Source organism: Setaria viridis, chromosome 3, assembly GCF_005286985.2.
Source record: "Setaria viridis chromosome 3, Setaria_viridis_v4.0, whole genome shotgun sequence".
NCBI lineage: Eukaryota > Viridiplantae > Streptophyta > Magnoliopsida > Poales > Poaceae > Setaria > Setaria viridis.
Window position 1 is genome coordinate 9,044,417 of NC_048265.2, and position 21,929 is coordinate 9,066,345.

A 21,929-nucleotide genomic window follows, 5' to 3' on the forward strand; every position below is an offset into this window, starting at 1 on the left:
GCCCGCTCGTCGAGCATCGCGAACCAGCGGGGAAGAGAGCGACGGTGGCGGGGCGAGGCAGCGAGTGACCGAGAGCGTGGCGGCGGGTGGGACGAGATCTGCCGGAATCGAAATGAATGCGGTCTCCGGTGAGGACGTATATAGAACAAATCGACTGCCGCCTCGGATATGGCGTTACGAGTTGCGTTCGGACTCGGAGATGGCGGCGCGGTCGGCGACGGACGGGCAGAGGCGCAAGGAGGTGGCATGCGGGGCGAGATGGCGGCGAGGCCGGAACGGATTCATATTGCTTGCTTGCTGGCTGGCATGCTGTAGTGTATGCGCGTGGGTCCTGATTTGGCTGGCCCAACTCTTGTTACATTGGGGCATTTGGGCTGTCGGAGGAGGTGATACGCCAGCAGCCCAGACTAAAAAGGCCCATGTTCTTGCTCCTCCCGTCCTTCGGCGACCACAAATATTACATGCACATGACCGTAACCGTGACCGTGCTGACTGCTGAGACGGTTCGCCGCTTCAACGTATTCAAGTTTCATGGGCGCACCTGTGTGCAACTGCAACACTCATACGTTGTTCCTGATCTAGAATCACCTATTCTGGTGAAAAGGATACTGGACTTACAAATCCTCCTGTGAGTGCTGCTGCATCCGTGGGGAAAATTTGAGCACTGGTTGAATGTTTGAATTTGGTCCCTAGCATTTAACTGGAACTCCAAAGGAATTAAGCGATGGATTCTCAATGACACCATCACAACACAAACTCTTATAATTTGTGTTGCTACAGAGACGAAGTAGACAGAAGGGAACTTCAACTGACAAAAAAACAAACAAAGGTATCTAACTGATTGACAAAAGAGTCTCCGACCATCACACCAGCACCCGGGAATCTCCGACCATCTCAAACACCCTGCGGCGCCTGCTGCTGAGCATGCGCGACCAAGTGACCCTCACTCGCAGCTCGCAGGAACCTTCCTCGCAGACCCTTTCGCCATCGCCGTGCCCTAGAGTGAGCTCAAACTCCAATGGCACAGCCGCAGCCTCGCCATCGCCATCCCGCTGAACACAAACAGCAAGCACAAGCTCCTCGTCCACAGGGACAGCGATCACGCAGCGAGATAACGGAACGGACCCGCCGTCTCCGACCGCCGCAACGGTGCCCGGGGCGTCACTGTCATGCAGGACGATGTGGTTCTCTTTCCACTAGTCCAAGCAGTCACTCTGCCGGTGAAGCTGCATGGCCTTGGCCCCTTGAGATTCAGAATGTTGACTGCAAGGGTAGCTTCCAAGGCGAATGGAACGGCCGTGTATCCAGCTAGTCAGCAGCCGGGTCACGATGGGTTGGTTGTTTGGTGGTCCAGTGTTCTACTGAGGCGGTATTTGATTCCACGAACTGAAGTTACTATCACATTGAATGTTTAGATACTAATTTGAAATATTAAATATAGATTAATTACAAAACTAATTGCACAGATGGAGGCTAATTCGTGAGACGAATCTATTAGACCTAATTAATTCATGATTAGCACATATTTACTATTAGCATCACATTATCAAAACATGGACTAATTAGGTTTAATAGATTCAGCTCACGAATTAGCCTCCATCTGTACAATTAGTTTTATAATTAGCTCATATTTAATCCTCCTAATTAGTATCTAAACATTCGATGTAACAGAGAGCCAGCTTAGTCCTTGGAACCAAACCCTCCCTAAACCTTCGCTGAAATCCTTGTCGCCGTCGTCGCTCCTGATCTTCAGATTGACCTCGAAAAACGTGTGGGATGTTGCAGCGAGTCCTTGGCACGGGCCTGTCAAAGTCAACGCATCATCCTGTGCAAGAGGTATAAGGAAAAAGAACATCATGATATGCGTCATCTAAACTTGGTTGAACTGAACAAGGAAATAGGGGGTGTTGGGATACAATGTACTAAACTTTAGAGGGTCACATCGGATGTTCGGACGCTAATTAGGAGGACTAAACATGAGCTAATTATAAAACTAACTGCATAACCCCATACTAATTCGCGAGACGAATCTATTAAGACTAATTAATCCATCATTAGCAAATGGTTATTGTAGCAATGAAATCATGGACTAATTAGGCTTAATAGATTCGTCTCGCGAATTAGACTCCATCTGTGCAATTAATTTTGTAATTAGATTATATTTAATACTTCTAATTAGTATTTAAACATCCACATGTTCTAAAGTTCAGGACGCCGGATCCAACCAGCCCTAAATACAATAAGTGCCAAGATTATGCACATCCAGCAAAATATTAAATCTGCTGCTGCTGGAGTGAATCTACGGATGATCTCTAGCAACAGCCAAATAACTAAAGATGCGTTATGAGTAAATTCTTTTATTGCCGGTATGAAAACGTGCCAACATTAAGACGCTTCATGATTCAAGAACGTTATTCTACACTGGACGCACACAAAAAGCAACCAAAATTCACAGTAATGAAGATGCGCAATATTCAGGTTATTAGGAAGGTACATGTTGATGAAATAGTGATTTAGACATCATTTTTATAGTATAAGTTGGCAAGATAAAACGATATTTGGATTCGCAGTAAACAATAATCTAGCAAACAGGATTCACAGAGACAAGGGGATGAATACAGACCGGTGATGTAACGACTTGAGGATCCTCCCTGTCCCGCCTGAAAAGATAGACGCACTTGTAGTCAACCTGATCCCTCGCGAGCACGGTGCCGAACACGCTGATCGGGTAGCCCACAGATTCAGCTACCTTCAAGGAAACCACGTTGATGGAATCCTCCAATGACATCCAGTCAGATAGATCGAGGGTGCAAAGCGGTTGACCAATGCCAGCCATAGCTGCAAATAATCAAAGTTGAACAACACAAATTTAGAGCAAAAGAAGAACAGTGAAATGGTTGTGAATATGCACACTCACATTCTTTCTCAAAGTCGAACAAGGCAATGTTGAACTGGCACAAGCGGGTAGGGACGGGGTAGCCCAACTTGGGGTCGTGCTCGGTGAACTGCCGGCAGAGGACCAGGTGGAGAGCTTCCACCGCCTTGTCCTCCTCCGTCGGCTCCGGTTCCGGCACCCACTCCACCTCCCACCGGGCTAGCTCAAGAGCCAGCTCCGTCCCCACGGACGAGCCGCCATCGTGGACCTCTTCCTCTGACGACGACGCCGTCGTCGTCATCGTCATCCTCTGCTGACGACGAGCCACCGTCGTCGTCCTCTTCTACCGAGGATGAATCGCATAACGAGGAGCCACCGTCGTCGCCATCCTTTGCGGACGACGAGCTGTGTAATAAGTCAGCATCCTCGCCATCGCCGCAGGAACTAGCGTGCTCCGGGATCGGACTGGCAGGCGTAGCGCACCTCTCGTTCCCGTCCTCCATGTCGCTACCGCCACCGAGGGCTGGAGCGAGAAGGGGATGAGGAGGTCGGGTTCAGGTGGGTGGGAGCTCGAGCCGAGGACCCACGCTGGCGTCAACTTGCGCCGCCGATCCCGAACCGCAGCGCCGTAGCCCGGCCGGCGCAAATATCGTTCACCAGGCGGCGAGGCCTCAGGCCGGCCAGCGCAAGAGCCGACTTGGGCACACCGAACCCGAACAAATCCAGGTCTCCTTGCCAAAGTTTGCCTAAACAAGTCCTATTTGAATTCAGTAAGGCTCATCGAATTAGGCAAGGATTCGTACTACAACCAAACTTCGACGTATTTTCCGGGGCTAGTATCGTATATTCGTATCCTACGTTTCACGGTCTGGTGATGGCATTCGGCACTGGCTTAACGCCGTCCGGCGTCTGGCCACTTAGAACTTCCGGTCAGCCGGTGCAGGAACTGGAAGCAATGAAGCTCTTCTACTGAACCGATTTTAGTTAACAGGTAATAGCCTGCGGCATTGGCGCTGTTTCTGACATGGATATCTAGAGCTAGAACTGCATATTTACATCAATATTGAATGAAGAAACTAACCATATAGCTATATAAATACTAATGAATCTCCTGCCTCAAAAGAAACCGCTGCTTAGCTTTCATCCTAGCGCTCCTCCGAAGTGAACTTGTTCCAAGCATCCTGCAAAACAGCAGCAGCCAGTGAGCATCTGTTCTTTTTTCACCTTGAATTATCACCAACGTAGGACAAACACGAGTGCAAAAATGGTAAAACTGCACGTCCAGAAATGAAGTTCATGCAGCAACGTTTCACAGCTAAAAGCTTGTTTGCAAGCAATGCAAAGTTTCAGAAGACCCAGAGTTCCAATAAAGCAAAAGGCGCAGCATGAGGTGTATGATAAATCGAAGGCATAACGGGCACACTAGCATATGCTTTAGGGACAATGGGAACCATGCATGTAAAAGTTCCGTACATTACCACAATCGATAGCATATTCTGAATCATATGTAACTAGAATGTTCCCAGGAAGGCTTTCAAAAAAAAAAAAAAGAATGTTCCCAGGAAAGTGTTTTCAGAAGTGGAAAGGACTGCTATAATTTAGTCCCAAATGAACAAGCACATACCTTAAGAAGATCAAAAACCTTCTCACAGATGTATTTCTGTCTGATTGTAGCACCCCTTTGTTGTAATTTATCTGGATGGACACAGAGGGTTGCCTTCCTGTAAGCTTTCTTCACAGCAACAGCTGTAATGAGATCTGTAAGTGGCACCGGTTGCCAGCCACTATCAGCACCAAGAATCTGCCAGGGAAAACAAAGCAAAAATGATAACCTTTACATGTTCTACATGAAGGATTGAAAAGATGTATGAAATTAACCGCTTACATATTGCAATGTGGACAGCAAGGCCCTCAGATTTCCCTCCTTTCCATTTGACCATCTCTTGATCTCAGGATCCAGGAACTCAGACAACCTCTGAAATACATAAACACCGATACTGTGAATAAATGCAGATACAGTGAGAAGTTTCCCTTTGTGTGTATAGTCTTACATGTTTCTCTGCTTGCTCCCTTTGAGCTAGCACATCCCGCATGTTCTTCTCAGCAAGTGCCTTTGTCTGAAAATAGGTAATATGCATAGTCACCAAACTACTGGCAAATAAGGCAAAAACTGAAATAAAACCAGAAAGAAATATCAGGCGTACCACACGTTCAGCTGTGCGTTGATGCCTCTCTAATCTTGCTTTATGTCTTAAAGCTGACTCAACCTCAACCACTGCTGCCAACAAATATCAAAGAGCAGAAATTAAGACGAGTAACAAACATTTTTAAAAAAAATGCATGCAAAGCTTCCTTGAAACACATGATTTATAATAAAGTATCATGAACATATTAAGTACCTCTGTTGACAGAATCTGGGTTTCTGCTGAAATTACTGGAAGCCGCCCTCTGATACTGTGACTCCTGTCGAATATCCTGCATCCAGAATCAGGATTTATATCTAGTCAGCAGTTCTCTAAAAAAGAGAAAGAAAAAGAAAACAATGTTGCATAGTATCGTCTGAATTTCTTAAACTCCGTCACACAATGTACCATACTAACAGAAAGCACCTACCCGATTGGACTTAAAACCCTCCTTGAAAGAGGATCTGTACCGTTCCCTCCGTTCTCTTGCTTCTGCAAGAGCCTTCTCAGCCTTTGCCTTTTCGATTGCCCGCTCCCGAGCTTCTGCAGTTGCTCGCTCAACTGCCGCACGTTCTGCTTTTATCCTAGCTTCTCTAGCAGCCCTTTCAGCAGCTGCTTCAGCACTTGCTCTCTCTTCTTTCTCTCTGGCCTCTGCAGATGCCCGTTGTCGTGCAGCAGTAATTCTTTCCAAAGCCATTTTTTCTGCCATTTCGCGAGCTTCAGCAAATGCTCTCTCGTGCGCTTCTCTTGTCGCTCTTTCAACAGCAAGTCTATCTTTTTTTCGTTCCCTCTCCCTTTCCTCCTCTTCCAATTTCCGTCTTTCCTTCTCTTCAGCAAGTTCTCTTTCTTTCTGCAATCTCCTTTCACTTTCTTTTGCTTCTTGTGTTTTTCGAGAAGACCAATTGTCCTTTTCAAATGCACTATCTGCTCTTGTTATATTTTCCCTCTCTTTGGCTCTCTGAACTCCAAGTGAGTCTTTTTTCCATGTCTCAGCAGAAGCTGGTGAGGCATGTGTCGTCTCCAAGGGAGATGGCCCATGCTCTGCCTTTGATATCCTTGCTGCAGTGTCTTTTTCTTCCATTTTGCTAGCCCTGCTCTTCTCTTCACATGTAGACCTTTCTGTTGGTAATTCTCTTTCTCCACTGTTCGAAATCTCTCCAGTTTCTCCAAGACTAGGAACAGTACAAGATGTCTGAGATGTAGCAGAGTCATCTTTTTGCATCGAGTGCTGCATGCGAGTATACATTTCTGAAGAGGGAGCCTGTTCATCCTTCGAATTAATAGTTGTTCTGGTGGCACTGTCACTTGCAGCTTTGATGGCAACTTCATCTCCTGAAAAGGATTCAGATCCAACTTCATCACAAGTTGTATCGCACTTTGCATCCACATCACTTTGTCCTCTGTTGGTACTTTCAGGTGACTTCTGGTCCTCCCGGTTACAAGGATCAGATCCTTCTTCACTACCTGTCTTGTCAGTATTTTCTAATGGGGTTTCGTCTGCTTCTTTATCATTAACATCAGAGACGAGTCCATCCATTCCTTCTTCCACATTCTCTGCTTCACCATGACCCATTGATCCATGCATTTCTTGATCCAGTTCTCTTTTAATCAAATTGCTAGCTACCTCAAATACATTCAGCATGTTTGATTCTTCTCGGTCTGCCAAATTATCATTTTGTAAAATAATATCATTCTCATCTTCAGGACACTCAGCATCCAGATCCACAACTGTTTCTTCAGGGTGTGTATATGGACTAACCTTCTCCTCAATTTCGACTTTGTCTACTTCCTCAAAGAGCACTTCATTTATCTTAGCACCTTTATTATGCAAGAGTGATCCATCAATAAAACTGAATTTTTCTCTTCCATAAGTTTCAGCTTCCTGCTCAATTTTACTCGGTCTTGGTCTCGGGAAAGTATCACATACATCAGATTCTTTAAGTTCTTCTAAAATCAATGATTTGATGTTGCTTCCCTGGGAAACTGCAGCATTAGGCACATCTGAGGGTTCCTGTAATTTTTCATTACTTCCAGAAGTGCATTGCATCCCACCATTGCATGGTACTTCTAGTACCAGTTTACTGTTTGTGTCCTGTGATGTTCCTGCTACTGGACTTACCTTTGGAATACTATTACCAAGGTCTCTAAAATCGCTGGCATTTCCTGATGAGCAAGGCTCTGGTAATGAACCCCGCATATCCTTGATGACATCCAGCTTTGTGGAGGCATCACTTGTAGAAGGAAGCTCCAGACACTCATCAGTATCATGGCTTTCCTTAGCAACTTCCGGTGTTACAAGTCCCTCACTAATTGAATTATTAGTTTCTTGGTGTGCCATATTTTCCATAGAAGCTTCTAAAATCACGGATGCCCTATCTTTGTCCACTGGAACCGTCTTGCCCTCTCGCAGATCTACATGCTTCACCCCCAGATTCCTGCCATCATTAACCTCCCAAAGTTTTTCATACCTTGCCAAGTCAGAATCCGCTGCACTGAGTTCAGTGTCACTGTGATCATTGATGACACTAGTAATGGGATTCATTTGCTCACATTTATCATCCTCCCTTCTGGCTTCATCAGTTTTGCATTTCTGATCATCTCCAGTTAGCTCAAAAAAATCATTACCGGACTTCCACTTGCCTAATTTCTCTAGTTTACTGGAAGTTTGACAGGACTCAGTGGAGCGTTGCATCATCTTCTGAGGCTTCTCCAGTGGAAATACCTTTTTTCCATTGTCATCAAAATGATAAAATCTATCCACACTTAGTTTTTTATGCTTGTCAGACAAAGAATCGTCATGGTTCTTTTCTTCTTCCGATGACTTTTTCACTGATAGTATTTGTTCGGAAGTATCTACCTCTACGGATACTGGAGCCTTGATTTCTGTAGACCTTGTGCTTCTATGGTGACTTGGCTTCTTCCGCAATTTAAAACTGTCACCTTTTATCTCTAACAATTCTTTTGCAGCCTTTAACCTAGCTTCAGCAAAATCCATTGCCTCCTTCATAGCTGCTGAAGCAGAAGTGGGATTGGCACCAGCTTTCTTGTCAGCATGAGGCATGTTGCTACTTGAACTGTTATGTGCAGCAGCAGTTGGAGTGTGACTGTGATTTACAAGATTGATGCCCCCTTTAGCTGCACTTTCTCTCTTGTTTATCAGTTTAGGTTCCTGCCTCAACAGTGGCTGTACTTTGACTGACTGTGCCTGTGCATCAGTGTCAGATCCCCGAAGAAATGCATAATCGGGTGTCACAGTACTGCGTGTTGAATGACTATCAGAGGTCTTGTGGTTTTCATTTGCAGAAACATTTCCAGAAATAGGTGTCCACGATGCACTTGGCTGCTTCTGATCAACTATAAAATCACTCTCAGGACTCCTCACACTCGCACTAACAGAGCTTGGGTTCTTGTCACTATCGTCATTGGCCATTGTGCCATTGTCAATTCTTGAAACATGATTTGTTGCTGGACCATGCGACAAATTGCGTGAATCAATCACAAAGTCCATCGAAGGTTCAACTGTGCAGGTCGGCATCTCAATCAGATCATCAGGTCTCCTCTCAGTAGTCTTGTTATATGACATAACAAACTGCTGACTTTCTGTCTCTGGAGAGAAGGATATTGGAGAAAACTTATGGTCTTTGAAATGATGATGATGATCCAGAATTTGGTAATGTTGAGGAAGTGCAGGAGGCTCATCCTCCAGCTGGCTGAAATCCTTTTTTATCGATGATCTGTTAAATACAAAAATATTGACGGTAAATCATGTGATGGATATGAAGTGCACTCACTTTAACCACCAGAGCAGATTCCAAGGGAATAAACATGAATAGACTAAAACAATCATGGTACACTAGACGTGGTGCTGTACAGAATGCAGATACAGATGGTAAACTCAAATCTTGATTTCATTGGTCACATTTGGATATGTAGTTTTTGATGGGACGCACCTCATGAGACAATTAATGCATAGATTCGATTGTAATTACTGGCAGTAGGTATTCCAAATATAGCATATTGACGTCACTAACTAGATTTATCAGCATCCTGACAAAATTGGTGCAGCAGCACATAGACACCAACTTCAATCAGAACATAGTAGCATGAAGTCTCACTTGCAAAGATCACAATACGACAAGATATCCATACGTTACAAATTACTACAATCTCACTGCATAGCGCCACGGGTCACCTAAATTAGCTAAGGGCATGGCTTCCCTTTCCACCCAAATGCCACCATCCTCGCTGTTTCCTATTATCATATGACATCCTGCCGAACAAGATGAGAGCTTAGATGTAGCCCCACCACAGGTTCTTCCCCAAAACAGAAGTAATCCTAAGTCAATCCCCCTGCCCTCCAAGTAACACCTCTGTTCATTACTGACAAGACATCTACAGTGTCTGAACAAGATGCAAAGGAAATCATCCCCCACCCCCAGCCCCCACCCCAGGGTGGGTTTCATTTATCCTGCAAGACTGCAATGACCCTGGCCAGCTGGACTCACCAACTTACCGGATATAGTTTGTTGGTCAGCAACATCATGGCTCACCTGCGTGTCCATTCTCTTGGCAGTAAGACACATCAACTGGACATGCTAAAGCGCGGTGCGAACACCTCTTGCACTGACCTGGTTGGTTTGCTACACTACAACATCCTCTTTAACTACATTGCTCAGTTCCACATGTTCCAATTCTGGTGTGACAGTGGCTCCTTCCTCAGGAGGAAGCAGGGACTTCAAGTTGGTTGCTGCTAACAACCACTGGCAGATCTTTCACAAAACATTGGAGAGGAACACCAACTCCATTTGTGCTATTAGGTGTGGTAGGGCCCAGCCCATGGTTAAAAAAATCTTTGCCAATGGTTACATGCAATCTATCAGGGAAGACCTATTACAACAAAATGAAACAGGGAAACTGCGCACATGAGCTAAAAACACAAACCAAGGTATGTCCATTTCTGTATAATACCATCTGACTAACCATAGAAGAGCAAACAACATTGTATATGGATATATGTGCATCCACCGCCAAAGTAAAGCTTACACTTAATTTTAAGAAGCATTTAACAATATTTATCTGTACCAAGTTTGCTCCACAAAATTCCTCCCGATCATATGAATTCGCCCACAGCAACAGCGCAACATTTCTCACCAATTCATCCTACCCATGTTGTAAGTTAAATTTTTTCAACCCATGCAAAGAAATTGGACGGCTAACTTGCATACTGTATGTAACCACATGAAATAAAAAATAAAAGCTCGCAAACAGCGCATCCTTAACAGAGACCCCAAATACCATAGGAGCACCACAAAAGTGCAAATGACAACACCTGATGGCACTATTTCACGCAAACTCGAATAATGGGCAGAAAAGGCGCTACTTTCCCTCAAAGAAGGCACCTTTACGAATCAAAAATTCCAAAATCATACAGAAATGCTTAAATTCTGAACACACAGGTTCTGCAACCTTAACACCCTGGACAGCGAGCAAAGGCTAAGAGTGCGGCTTAAAAAGGAGGATTGGAAGAGCCGCCTTTACGAGAAGGGAAGATGCAAGACGGTACAAGCCCAGAAGTCCTTCCCCCATCTACCACCAGACTACGACGTGACACAGTCGCATTCCAAATTGAGAAAGCAAATCGTAAATCACACTCATCCCCGCCTCTCAAATCCATGTCCCCAAACGAAAACCATCAAGACGGGAGCAAACGCCACTGTTCACCTATACCCGGAAAAACAAGGTTACAGGTGCAGGGGAGGAGGGAGGCAAATGTACGAACCTGGAGCTCCCGCTGGACGGCGACGCGATCTCCGGCTCCTTCTCCTCCGGCTCGGCGCCCGGCCCACCGAAGAGGTCCTCATACGGCAGCGCGAAGTCGGCGAAGTCGAAGCGGCCGAAGATCTCCCCGTAGTCCCCCTTCCCGCGGCAGGCGAAGAAGCCGCCGTCGCCCCCGACGGCGGCCGCGGAGGGCGGCAGGTCAAGGTACGGGATGGAGCAGGTGGCCGCGACGCCCCCGAATACCTCGGCGTAGTCCAGCGGCGCGGCCCCGAACGGCGCGGCGAAGCGCGGCGGGCCCCCAAACACGTCCCCGTACGCCGCCCGCGCGGCGGCGGCCGCCGCCGCTCCTCCTCCTACCCCGCCGGCACCACCGCCGCCACCGGCCGCCGCAGCAGCCGCCTTCCGGTGGTGCCTCCGCTCCCTCCACGCCGCGTCCATGGCCGCCGCTGCCGCAGCCGCAGCCGCCACACGCGCGCGCTAGGGTTTCACCACCCCCTCCCCTCCACCTTCTCGGCGGGGGTTTGGGTTTGGGGGAAGAAGGAAGAGGAAGGGAAGGACAGGAGCAGAGGTCGGGGAGTGGGAGGCGAGCGAGCGCGGGGGAGCAGAGCAGGCAGGCGGGCAGGCCTTTACTCGGGACTCGCGGTGTTTGGGACGGTGCTTTCCATAAAAAAAAACTGCTGCTGCGAGTCTGGGGGGCGCCGTGGGGCCGGGACCGCGGCCGTGTTGGCTTGGCTGTAGCGTTGCGGCCGGAGAAAGAAAAAAGGCAGCGGGGGGAGGCGGGGAAATGTGTGCGCGTCTCGCTGGAGTGGAATGGATGGGGAAGACGGGCGGGGCGGAACCGCGTCGGCGCTTGTCGCTTCCTGCCTGCTGCCAGCTGCGGCTGCGGCTGCGGCGGGCGCCCGGGCGTTGGGTTGTGGCCGTGTTGGGGGAGTCGGCCAGTCGGGGGCGAAGGAGACGGCTGCTTTTCACCGTGCCGACCGAGTGAACCGCGGCGGGGTTTTGGTTTGCGGTGGTGGGATCAATCAACATCTTTATTGGCATGCTTCTACGCTTAGATTTTGGGCAGGAGTAATCATTCTTGCCTCTACTGCGTCGTATATTAATAGTGTTTACTGCAAGGGATAATGGGTTTGTTCGCTTCAGCTTATTCAGCCGGCTTATCAGCCACCAAACGGTATTTTTCTCTCACAACAAATCCGCCGTTTCAGCTTTTTAACCGGCTTATAAGCTGAAGCGAACAGGACGAATATGAAATGTTATGCAGAACTATATCTAGCATTCTATTCTAATTGTAGCCATACGTGCATGTCGATACGTCGTATACCTGTATGTCCCATGTAAGTTGCAGCCTCGACAGTTCGATTTGCGATGCAGGTTGTAACCACATCCTGACAAAAATGTAAGTTATAACCACGTTACGATAAGATAGAAAATGCATTTCGAAACCCGTTAAGTGGTCTGATGGCTTTATCTGTTTTGCATAATTATATTTTTTGTTTTTCTTGCAATTTTTCCTTAGACTTTGCAACGCTTTAAAATTAGCTCTCCTCTTTTGACTGTATTTGATGTTTGACTCATCAGGGGGAACAAAGTTTAGAACGACATACCATAAACATAAAGTAGATCAAGCAGGCCTATGGGATAGATCATGCTCCCTCCAAAGGATTGCCCACTATCGTCGGGTGGCTGGGTACGGTTAGCAGAGGCCTGCAACCGGTCAACCACGGTCCTTGCATGCACCGCGTTATGCCCGCCCCGGAGAGCAGGACATGACATGCTGGTGGTTTATTTCACACTGTGCGGTGAGCCCTACCTACCCCATCCGCCGAACGTTACGCCTATACGCCTACGCCTACGATTGCTGGGATCAACCGGATCAAAGTCTACATACACGTCGCCAGCACGGCGCTGCCGTCAGGGTCAACTGGATGGACCCTGTACACACATGGAATGCCTCAGCCACGGCCAGATCATGCCGCTTGACGGGGACAATGCGCCCCCCCCCCCCCCCCCCCCCCCCCCCCGGCGCGCTTTTGCACTCTCCCCTGTTCATGTCCTCGCCCTGCCCCGGCTCCAGCTCCAATTCATGGCGAGGCCCATCCCAAATCGTAGTACTCTGTACTCCTCAGTCCTCACCAGCAAGCCCTGTTGGGGGTGTGGTGAGATCTCCGCGAAAACGATGTGCCTGGCAGAGAAAGCGAGGGAGGGAGTGGACACCGGACTGGGTCGTCTGTTGGGGAGGGTCTCGGTCGAGGGAATTAAACCCCGGAGAACAACCGCTCCTGAGCCATCCAACGAACTGATCTCCCCGGGACAGCCCGGGATGGCGTGCTCGTCCGCCTTTTTGCGTCTCACGTGTCGAAAGCAACGGGTTTCGTCTGCCTCCTGCAGCCGCCCAACGCAGCCCCTCTCTTCTTTCCCTGAGATGTCCGATTCACGGTGACTCGGTGTTGTAAACGTCGTAGTACTCGGGATGGGCGCGATTACTTGCACGCTAAACCTTGCCGCGGCAGACTGACAGCGAGAGAAAGAAACGGCCATGGCGATCGATCGAGCGTGCGATGCGAGAGACAAGGTTCCACGCGTGCCAGGTCAAGCGTGCGTAACCGACCGCCCGTTCTCTGCAACAAAACTTAAAGCAAAGGGGGCAAGCACACGGCCGGTTCAGGCCTTGCCGCCCGGCCGCCCGGCCAGATCGCCGGTGGCGTGGCCGGGAGCAGCCCGGGCAGGCGGCAATCAGGCAATGCATGCTGCATCTGGCAGCCGTATGTGGCCTGACGAGCACGAGCCATCAGTGCTCCTGATCTCTACTTGCCCGAACTGAAATCATCCATCGGTGCCCCTGAGCTCCATGATGGGCCCCTTTTGCATGGCAATGGATTATGCCCGAACACGGCCAGTGGGCGGTCTCATTGGGGGCGTCCTCCGCTCCCTCGGCACGAAATCATTGCGCCTCTTTCCGTTGTCCCTTCCACATCATGCCCCCAACGCTAGCCCTAGACTGTTCCTCCAAGAGACCGAGACCAAGACCAAGATAACAAAAGCTAGCGGCTTCTCTTCATGGCAAACGACAGGACTGTCTCTACTCTCTAGCCACTCCTAATAAGAGGAGTTTATTGCAGTCCAATCCAATCTGACACTTTAATTTCTTTCAAACAGTCGCCGTCACGTCAGTGTTCATGCATGGCCCCCGTGACGTTGACCTCGCCAGGCTCATCAGCTGCTTGCCTGGTCTGCCCTGGCAGCGCTATTTCTTTAGCATTCCCATGGCCCGTGGCTTGTGTCACTTGCGTCGTTGTCGCTGCTCTGGTGTGGTGTGGTTGCCAATTTGGGGCATCTGGGATGATTGGAATATCTGCCCAGCTGTGAATGCCAAGCCTCTCAGAGACTCAGATAGTGTTTTGTTATGTAGCTGTTGTGGTATGGTTGTTGGGTCAATATTTTACACGGTCCAGACTTGCAAAAAAAAACAAGTGATTTACCGGGAATTTGGCCCGAGTCGTGGTTGGTTAGACCCCCTAAACAATTGGAGTGTCTTTGCTCTTGTTTTTGGGTTGGTTTGGACGTGCCTACGTGGGGGCAGTTCAGTCCAATTGTTGGCGCGATGGGTCTGTTGGACCGACATATTCTCCTCTCCAGGTAACAGACAGATGGAACGGAGCCAGGCAGATGTTCTTGGCTCTTTGGCATTTCTCTGTGTGGGACTGTGGGGCTACGAGCTTGCAACCATTGCCTTGTCTCTACTAAACTACTGGTACCATGTATGCAGATGCAGTGGGCTTATGTCACTGTATCATGAAGATCTAGCGTCATCGCGTCTGCTTGTCTCCATACATGTGTGCGTGAACAAAAAATTCCGCATATCTGTGTGATCCCAGCTGCTTCAATCAGGTCGGTTCTTCACTCACTGACAAGGAATGACATGACTAAATGCATTTTCTTTTCTCATTAGAAATTTGTAAATGCTATTCAATTCAAAGCGACTTCGGAGATTTGCGAACAAAAGAAAAGCAAAACATTAACAAATTAACCACTTGAACGTACCTGTATTTTTCCCCTTTTTGCCTGGCCAAATCAGAAGACAGCTTGAGCTGATAAAGAAAAGCCGTATGCATGCACAATGGGAAATCTCCGGCGCCTGCTGTCAGTTCCCGTGTAAAAAGACGCTGATTTGATCGAAAGCTTAAGATTCCTGACGCGCATCGAGCCCTTGACGAATAAACTAAACGAAAATCCCGCCGCTTTGCTTAGAGGGATCTATGCCTTAGATACAAAGAATGCGGAAAGAAAGGGAGAATTAGGAGGACGTAAAAGCGATCGATTCATTCATCTGATCACGAATCTGGGTGAGATCGATATATGGATTCATATGCTTCCTGCTTCCTTTGCTCTTTGGAACTAATGCACCATGCTTTTGCTTGCTGCGATTCTAAAACTTTGGAGTTCTTATTAATTGTTCAGCTCACTTTTGGATCGCCCAGCTAATGTTCTTTACACGACAAGACCTCAATTCTGGGCTTTCGCTTTTTCCAGCACAACGTTACATAGTTTCAAAAAACAATCATTTTTTTAAAAAAGGTCAGTAATATGGTTTATTTAAGATTAAGTTACATCATGATAGTGTACTAGCTAGTAGGGCATGCTTTAGAACGCCACAGGGTTATCCAATGCAGGTTTAAGAAGCTGCATGATCCTTGGTGCTGGGTCCCAGTAAAACAATTCTGCACGCTGTCAAGGAGCCAGGCACCAGCTCGTGTGATCATTGACGGCCCTACACGCCTGCAAGCAATATCCTAGGTGCACCTCCTCCTCCTCGTCCGGTCCCCTGCTGCTGTCATGTGGAGTGGAAGCATTTGTTTACGACTTGTTTAATCCCGCTAGTAAACTATGGTGACGTGGAAAGGAAGCAAGACATCCTGACCATGTCCCTGCACGTATTAATGCGCCTGCGGTACAATTATTTTTGTACAACGCTGGAGGATCCGGTGGATTATTAATTGGAACATGGGGCGGATTATAAGCTTCGTTGCAGGCACGCCCTGGCAACTGACAAAAACCATATGCTTATATGTATATATAGAAATATATTATCTGTCTACGCACGAACTCAACCAAATCGCACATGTATATTCTCCTCTGTTCCTTTCTGCGTTCTTTATGTTTTCAAACATCTCCTAACCTTGTCCATTAAACTACTCGCTCACTTCATCAGAAGCTCAAAATTCACACTGGCTGGTGATGGCTGGCGTGTCAGGCGAGTGATGTCCAAGGAGAAGGCAACAGGGAAGGGAAATTGACACCCTCCTCTGTCCTGCAGCAGCTGGTGGGAATGGAATTTGGAGAGCAGGGGCAGCAACAAGCAGATGCTTGCTGCTCATTTATGCCGGGCGGCTGGACAGGCGGGGTTCGGTTGGTTGGTGTGTGGTGGAGGAAGGATCGACGCCCATCGTCAGGACCATTTCTTTCTTCCGATTCCGATTCCCTCTCCTCCGCCACAAATGCCATTTTCAGCGCACAGCTGTTGCCTTGTCCCTCCCCGGTCGCAATGCGATGCGCGGAAGGGGACGAGTCGGAGGCTCGGAGGACGACATACACGCGCTCTTAATTGCGATTACTGCTGAAGGCACGTGCCACGTGGACTCTAAATTTCTACTTTATCATTGATGAACATCTCACTCAACACTTATCAGTCGCGTGACAGAGTGTACGCCTTTTCTTTTTTGCGAGAGGAGCGTAGAACGGTGGAAGAACACCAAATGCCATTTCTTCTGCAGCTTCAGGACCAATTTTCCACTGTCTTAGGGTGCATTGCGTGGCCCAGCCAAGGGTTCGTGGGCTTCCAAAAGTGTCACAGCAGTCCTTCCGGGCTCAAGGCCCACGTAAATAAGAACCATATAGCTGCTTCTCAAATAACCACATTAAAATTTTCTTAAAAATCGTCATGAATAGTCTATATCAAATGAATCACAGGTGTCAGAAATTGTTAAAAATAAAGTGCAAGAGAGTTTCCAGGACGATGTTCTCCCGGAGCAGCTCCCATGCCCATGGAGGTGAATAACGTCACATTACATGGATAACAGATTGTTAACTCGTACGGAGTGTGAATTCTCCAGTCCAGGTATTCAGGGGCAACTCAGGCTTAGGCTTTGACAGGTGCTTTCAGTGTTGAAACCGTATAAGCAGTTAAGCACTCTCCAATCTTCAGCAGACAACTCCAGCATGGAGGACTACACACAATTAGGTTCGCTGATTGTCATCTAATGGTGGAGTATGTGATGAACTCCCTGGAAATGAAATGAAATGGTTGGAGGGGAACAGGATTCCTGAAAGCAAGAAAAACGTAAGGATGGAGAATTTTATAGTACAAATTTGATTTAGGCCATGTAACATACACAGTATGTGACATGGGTACAGATGTCAACTTCTATATGAACTCAGACTGTTACTTCGTAAGCACATAAAACTCAATCCAGTCAAATGTACCCGGGTATTACTAAAAATGAGTAGACAGGTAGGTGAGTGCTTGGATGGTATCCAACTTACGGTCTTGGCCCATAGATCTTGATCTGTCGGATATGAGTGTCCCGCCCATTTAGGTGATTGGACAAAACCGCAATTTGCAGCATAAATGTATGAATGAATGTTTCTCTGCATACACAAGAAAGACAGACAGTAAGCAGTAAAGTAACTAAAATCAAGTAGTACAATGTTTAAACAGAGCATCACTTCCACTACTTTGAAATAGTTTCACCTCCTAATATATTAGGATGGTAAAATTCCTGTACCATTTCACTAAACTATCTTAAATTCTTTAGAGTATTGCTGGCTGGATTAATTGCCTACCAAAAACACAGATGTAGTTATCTGACTCAAATGAGTCAGTATCAGGTAAACTTGACAGGATATCCAGATCTTTTCAAAGTCAATAGACAGATTCAAGAAAAAAAAAAGCATTATCACCAAAATAACAAACCAAGGATGCCAGATTGAGTCTGCATATTTTAGTCCTCCCACATAAATAAAGAGATTATACTCATAATTATGGAGTATAACCTAAATAGATAAGCATGTGAGCACATGGTTGTAAGCTATATATTTGTACAACGTATTTACCGGATAAAAGTCATCCTAGAACTTATGTCAGACTCTTCCATTGCAGGATACAATTTTGGGAACTAGTATTCATCTTCAACTTAAAATGCATACCGTGGATCAGCCCCAGATAATGATATATGGACCCATCCAACTGGCTTTGCAAGCTCCACAGTTTTAATTTCCTGGAATCATGAGAAAAGATATCGCGAATTATTGATATTATGGCAATATTGTCAATCAGTATGCTCAACATCCTGAGGACCAGTACTTGCAATGCGGAAGCAACTTTCTCCTGAAATGCCAGGCCAGGTCATGTAACTGTACCTAACCCCTAAATAAGGCATGGAATACACAAACAATTAAGTTACAGTATTACCATCAGTTTCAGTTTTTCGACCAACATAAATAACAAGATAAAGTAAGAAAAATATAGTCTTTCACAGGCTTTTCTTTTATCCGAACACACAGGAGATCTGCGTATCATTGAAGTCTTTCACAGGCTTTTAAACTCAAGAATGTATGTTCACACACAGCTCTCTGCACATAAGTTGGACCAACCAACCAACATGTATAAAATTGCCTAAACTCTACAATACCTGACAAGCATCTGAGCATTGCTAAACGATTTTTCCTGGAGAAAAAAGAGTACCTTGAGGTTGTGGAAGCCATCCCCGGCCCTGATGGAGATCTTGCTGGGCGTGTAGCTCTCGTCGAGCTTGAAATCCACGTAGAGCACAACAAGCTGCCCGCGCAACACAAAACAAATTAATCCAGAACCCCGCGAATCAAACAAGCCAAAAGGAATAGCATCTCTACTGAAGCACGCACCTGCAGCTGCACCTTCTTCTGGAACTGAATGCTAACCAAGTGAGGCTGCGCGCCGTCCGACCTGACCAAGTCGCCAAATCCGAATCAGGCTTCTAATTTCGTTTAGTCCCATGAAAGAGGTAAAAAAGGAAAACGAGTGGTGGGTGATTGCTACTCACTGCCAGTAGGTGTCGAGGTTGTCGTCGCGGAGGGCCGCAACGCCGTTGCCGGCCTTGCAGGAGCTGACGCTCCACGCGGCCGTCTTCGCCATTTCCCGCATGTCCGCTTCCACAGTCAGCTCCGGGCTTCCCTTCAGCCGCCCCGCGGCCGGCGCCGCCGCCGCCGCCGCCGGGGTCGCCGTGGCCTCCTCCTCGGCGTCGGATTCCATCGGCGCGGTGGGAGGGGAAATGTTGGGGAAGCTTTTGGACTTGTTGTGCGGGGAAGCAAAACGGAAAAGGAAAAATTAACAAAAGCAGCCCGGCCCAACGCTCTCTGATTTTGATCTGGGCCGGGCCCATAATTTGAAAAGGTCGGAGTTTGTTTCCATATTTGTTATGTTGCAAAAACATTGGCTGTTTCTTTCGGTGAAGAAAAGCACTGAATATCGTTTCAATTGGAGATTTTTTAAAAAAAAATATAAAATTGACATGAACGAACGTAAATTGGTAATTTTAGTCTCCCTCATTCTTTGTGCAGACGTAGACATTCCCACATCCCACCCACGCGGTCCCACTCATCATCAACGTGACGACATCCGGTTACTGATGACTACAAGTTGCTTAGAAGATTTAGATGCGCAATACTGGCACATCACACTATCACCTGGCTTCAAACCACAACACTGTTGGCCTCAATGAAATATGGCATCTTGGCCGACCTGAAATTCTGAAAACCATCTAAAACTTGCCTAACTTTCAGCATCTCATTTGCACACCACAGAAAAACGAGCGGTGCCGCCGCCCGAGACGTATCAGTATTCTACTATTCTTGCTACATGCAAAACTGTTCCAAGATAACTTGCTGCATCCAAACTCCACAGTACAGTTACAGTGTTCTTGGATAACCTCAATCTACAGTCTCCAGCTAAACACTAAACTTTCAATTCCTCCTTTCTGTCATTCATCGAGGTGCCAATTAGCAGAGAAGACACGGAGGAGACGTTATTAATAGAAAATTGTACTATATTACGAGTGAAAAACAGGCACCAGACAGAGCGCGTGGAAGAATAGCTTTCCGGGAGATAATGTGCCCTGATATATAGATGCTGAGATCCCCCGGTTGTTTTCATCATCTGGTATCTTCAAAAGCCGGCGACGATATCTTATCGCCGGGGAGCTGAGACATCTCTCTCTGTAGCCTCCGATACGGGGAAATCCTACTTGGCAGGTAGATGCTTATCGCCCCGCACAGCGGCAGCAGCCTCCCGCAAAGCCAGGCGCCCTGCACCGCGTGTGGCCAGCAGCGCCTCGCGTCTCGTCAAGATTGAAGATTCCCTGGAGCCAGAGGAAGAAGAATTTCTCAGCAGAACAAAGGAGCACCTTACACACACCTGCTGCAAGGATTAACACAAAATTCTTTAATTTCTGCAGCTCGAATTTTCAGTCTGTGGAGGTCGAATTCATAATCTAATATGGCGATCGAGAGAAAGCTGCATGCGCTTTGTTTTCGTTCATGCATGGCCGGATTCTTCAGAAAGCCAACGCGCGGCTCTGAATGATCCATCCAGGGTCCAAGCAAAACAGTGTCGCGAGCAGAATCCGGCGCAATAATTGTGGAGTCTTTGACCAGCTTTACTGTTAAAAGTTCGTTCTCGATCACGATACGAGCCGCGGGAAGTGGATTCGATCCCGCAGCTTTTCGCGCAACAGTTGCGGCATCTAGCGCGGTTCCTTGGCCGACAGAGGAACAAACTGGCCACTGCAGGCTAGTAGTAAAGAGGAGGCCGGCTGCTGATATCGCTGTTGCCGTTACAGAAATGATAAGGATTCCACTTGCAGGAGGGGGGATCGGTGAATCTGCTGCGCGCGTAACTGCTTGGCGTCTTGGCTGGCATCTGTTCTTGACCGCAGTTGGCAGAATCTGGCACCCTGGGGAGTGGGGAGATCGGCCCCCAACTTGCGTGATAATTTGATTTGAGAGCGCGGCCACGCATCATTCCCTGTCATCAGTGGATCCACACATCGGGGGTCGGGGGAGCATCGTATTTGTTCCCAAGTGATTTTTAGAGTATCTTGCATGGTGCTAGGCTGCTAGCTCTTCAAATAGTCCACCACAAAACTGATTAGTGTATATAGTATTTATATTCTTTTCAAAGAAGAAACAAACAGTACCATTTCCTTTCTAGATAATATATATGAACAATGGAGTTCCAAGATAATCTATAAACATATATGTATTTCAATGAAGACATAGGTTGATAATTAACTAGAGATTAGGATTCCTTTTTCATCATAGCAAATGGTCGGTACGGAGAAGGCCTGACGACTTGCATAAACTTACCTAGAAAGCAAAAAAAAAAAACTTTAGAGATTTGCTAAGATGACATATCAACTACAACATAAATTTATTTGCAGTAGACAAACTGAGTACAAAGGTCAATTTCAAGCTTGATATACATATCAAATTCCCGTCGATCATCAATGTATGAAGAATGTACCATATTCACAATATAGATATATGCTACTAGATTCATCATGAAAAGCACATTACTCATAATTTTTAATTATCTTTTTTTCTTCTAAATATCATATTTTATGAAAATTATTAGTAGTCAAAGTGTCATCTTGAAGACCGTGGAAATGTTGTAGTGCATGTCTTATAGTTTGAATCGGTAGGGTCGTAGGGACTACTCGCGTTGATATGGCATAGTATGGTAGCTTTGTTAGGAACCTGCAGAAAGGTAATGAGTTTATACATTTCAGTATAGGAAGAAAAATAGTTGATCATGGTTTACGAGACAAACTAGATCTGAAAACCTTACGTGCAGCGCCCCCAAGCAAAGGCAGAGCACGCACCGACGCACGTACGTCATGTAGGTATCAGCAGCTCCGGTATCTTGTTCCGACCGTACGTGCAGCGCGGAGCGTGCATGAGCTCACCGCTGCCAGTGGCCATCACCCACCCTCGTGCATGCACGCGCGCTCTATAAATACGCTCCTCCCGGCCACCCAGCTTCTCTCAGGAACCATTCC

General features: G+C 47.1%; 3 protein-coding genes across 5 annotated transcripts; all 3 read right to left on the minus strand.

Moving 5' to 3' along the window:
- Positions 1–643: 643 nt before the first annotated feature.
- LOC117847419 (uncharacterized) lies at positions 644–3,669 on the minus strand. Its single transcript, XM_034728626.2, has 3 exons — positions 2,918–3,669; positions 2,624–2,838; positions 644–1,825 (listed from the first exon to the last, which is right to left on the minus strand). Exons 1-3 carry the CDS (start codon positions 3,180–3,182, stop codon positions 1,652–1,654), a joined length of 654 nt encoding a protein of 217 aa, XP_034584517.1. The 5' UTR covers positions 3,183–3,669; the 3' UTR covers positions 644–1,651.
- A 153-nt stretch (positions 3,670–3,822) lies between these two features.
- Positions 3,823–11,562, minus strand: LOC117847418 (uncharacterized). 2 transcript variants are annotated; one of them, XM_034728624.2, is made up of 8 exons: positions 10,838–11,562; positions 5,489–8,792; positions 5,275–5,350; positions 5,080–5,153; positions 4,927–4,992; positions 4,761–4,850; positions 4,500–4,676; positions 3,823–4,056 (listed from the first exon to the last, which is right to left on the minus strand). In XM_034728624.2, the coding sequence occupies exons 1-8, from the start codon at positions 11,272–11,274 to the stop codon at positions 4,021–4,023; spliced, it is 4,260 nt and encodes a 1,419-aa protein (XP_034584515.1). In that variant the 5' UTR covers positions 11,275–11,562; the 3' UTR covers positions 3,823–4,020. The 2 variants fall into 2 exon arrangements, with proteins under 2 accessions (XP_034584515.1, XP_034584516.1); XM_034728625.2 differs by having other exon boundaries at positions 5,080–5,150; positions 10,838–11,559.
- A 5,173-nt stretch (positions 11,563–16,735) lies between these two features.
- LOC117847126 (anaphase-promoting complex subunit 10) lies at positions 16,736–19,173 on the minus strand. 2 transcript variants are annotated; one of them, XM_072292665.1, is made up of 6 exons: positions 18,918–19,173; positions 18,760–18,820; positions 18,581–18,673; positions 18,043–18,113; positions 17,380–17,484; positions 16,736–17,120 (listed from the first exon to the last, which is right to left on the minus strand). In XM_072292665.1, exons 1-6 carry the CDS (start codon positions 19,124–19,126, stop codon positions 17,090–17,092), a joined length of 570 nt encoding a protein of 189 aa, XP_072148766.1. In that variant the 5' UTR covers positions 19,127–19,173; the 3' UTR covers positions 16,736–17,089. The 2 variants fall into 2 exon arrangements, with proteins under 2 accessions (XP_072148766.1, XP_034584181.1); XM_034728290.2 differs by having other exon boundaries at positions 16,736–17,159; positions 18,918–19,166.
- Between the last annotated feature and the right edge of the window lie 2,756 nt (positions 19,174–21,929).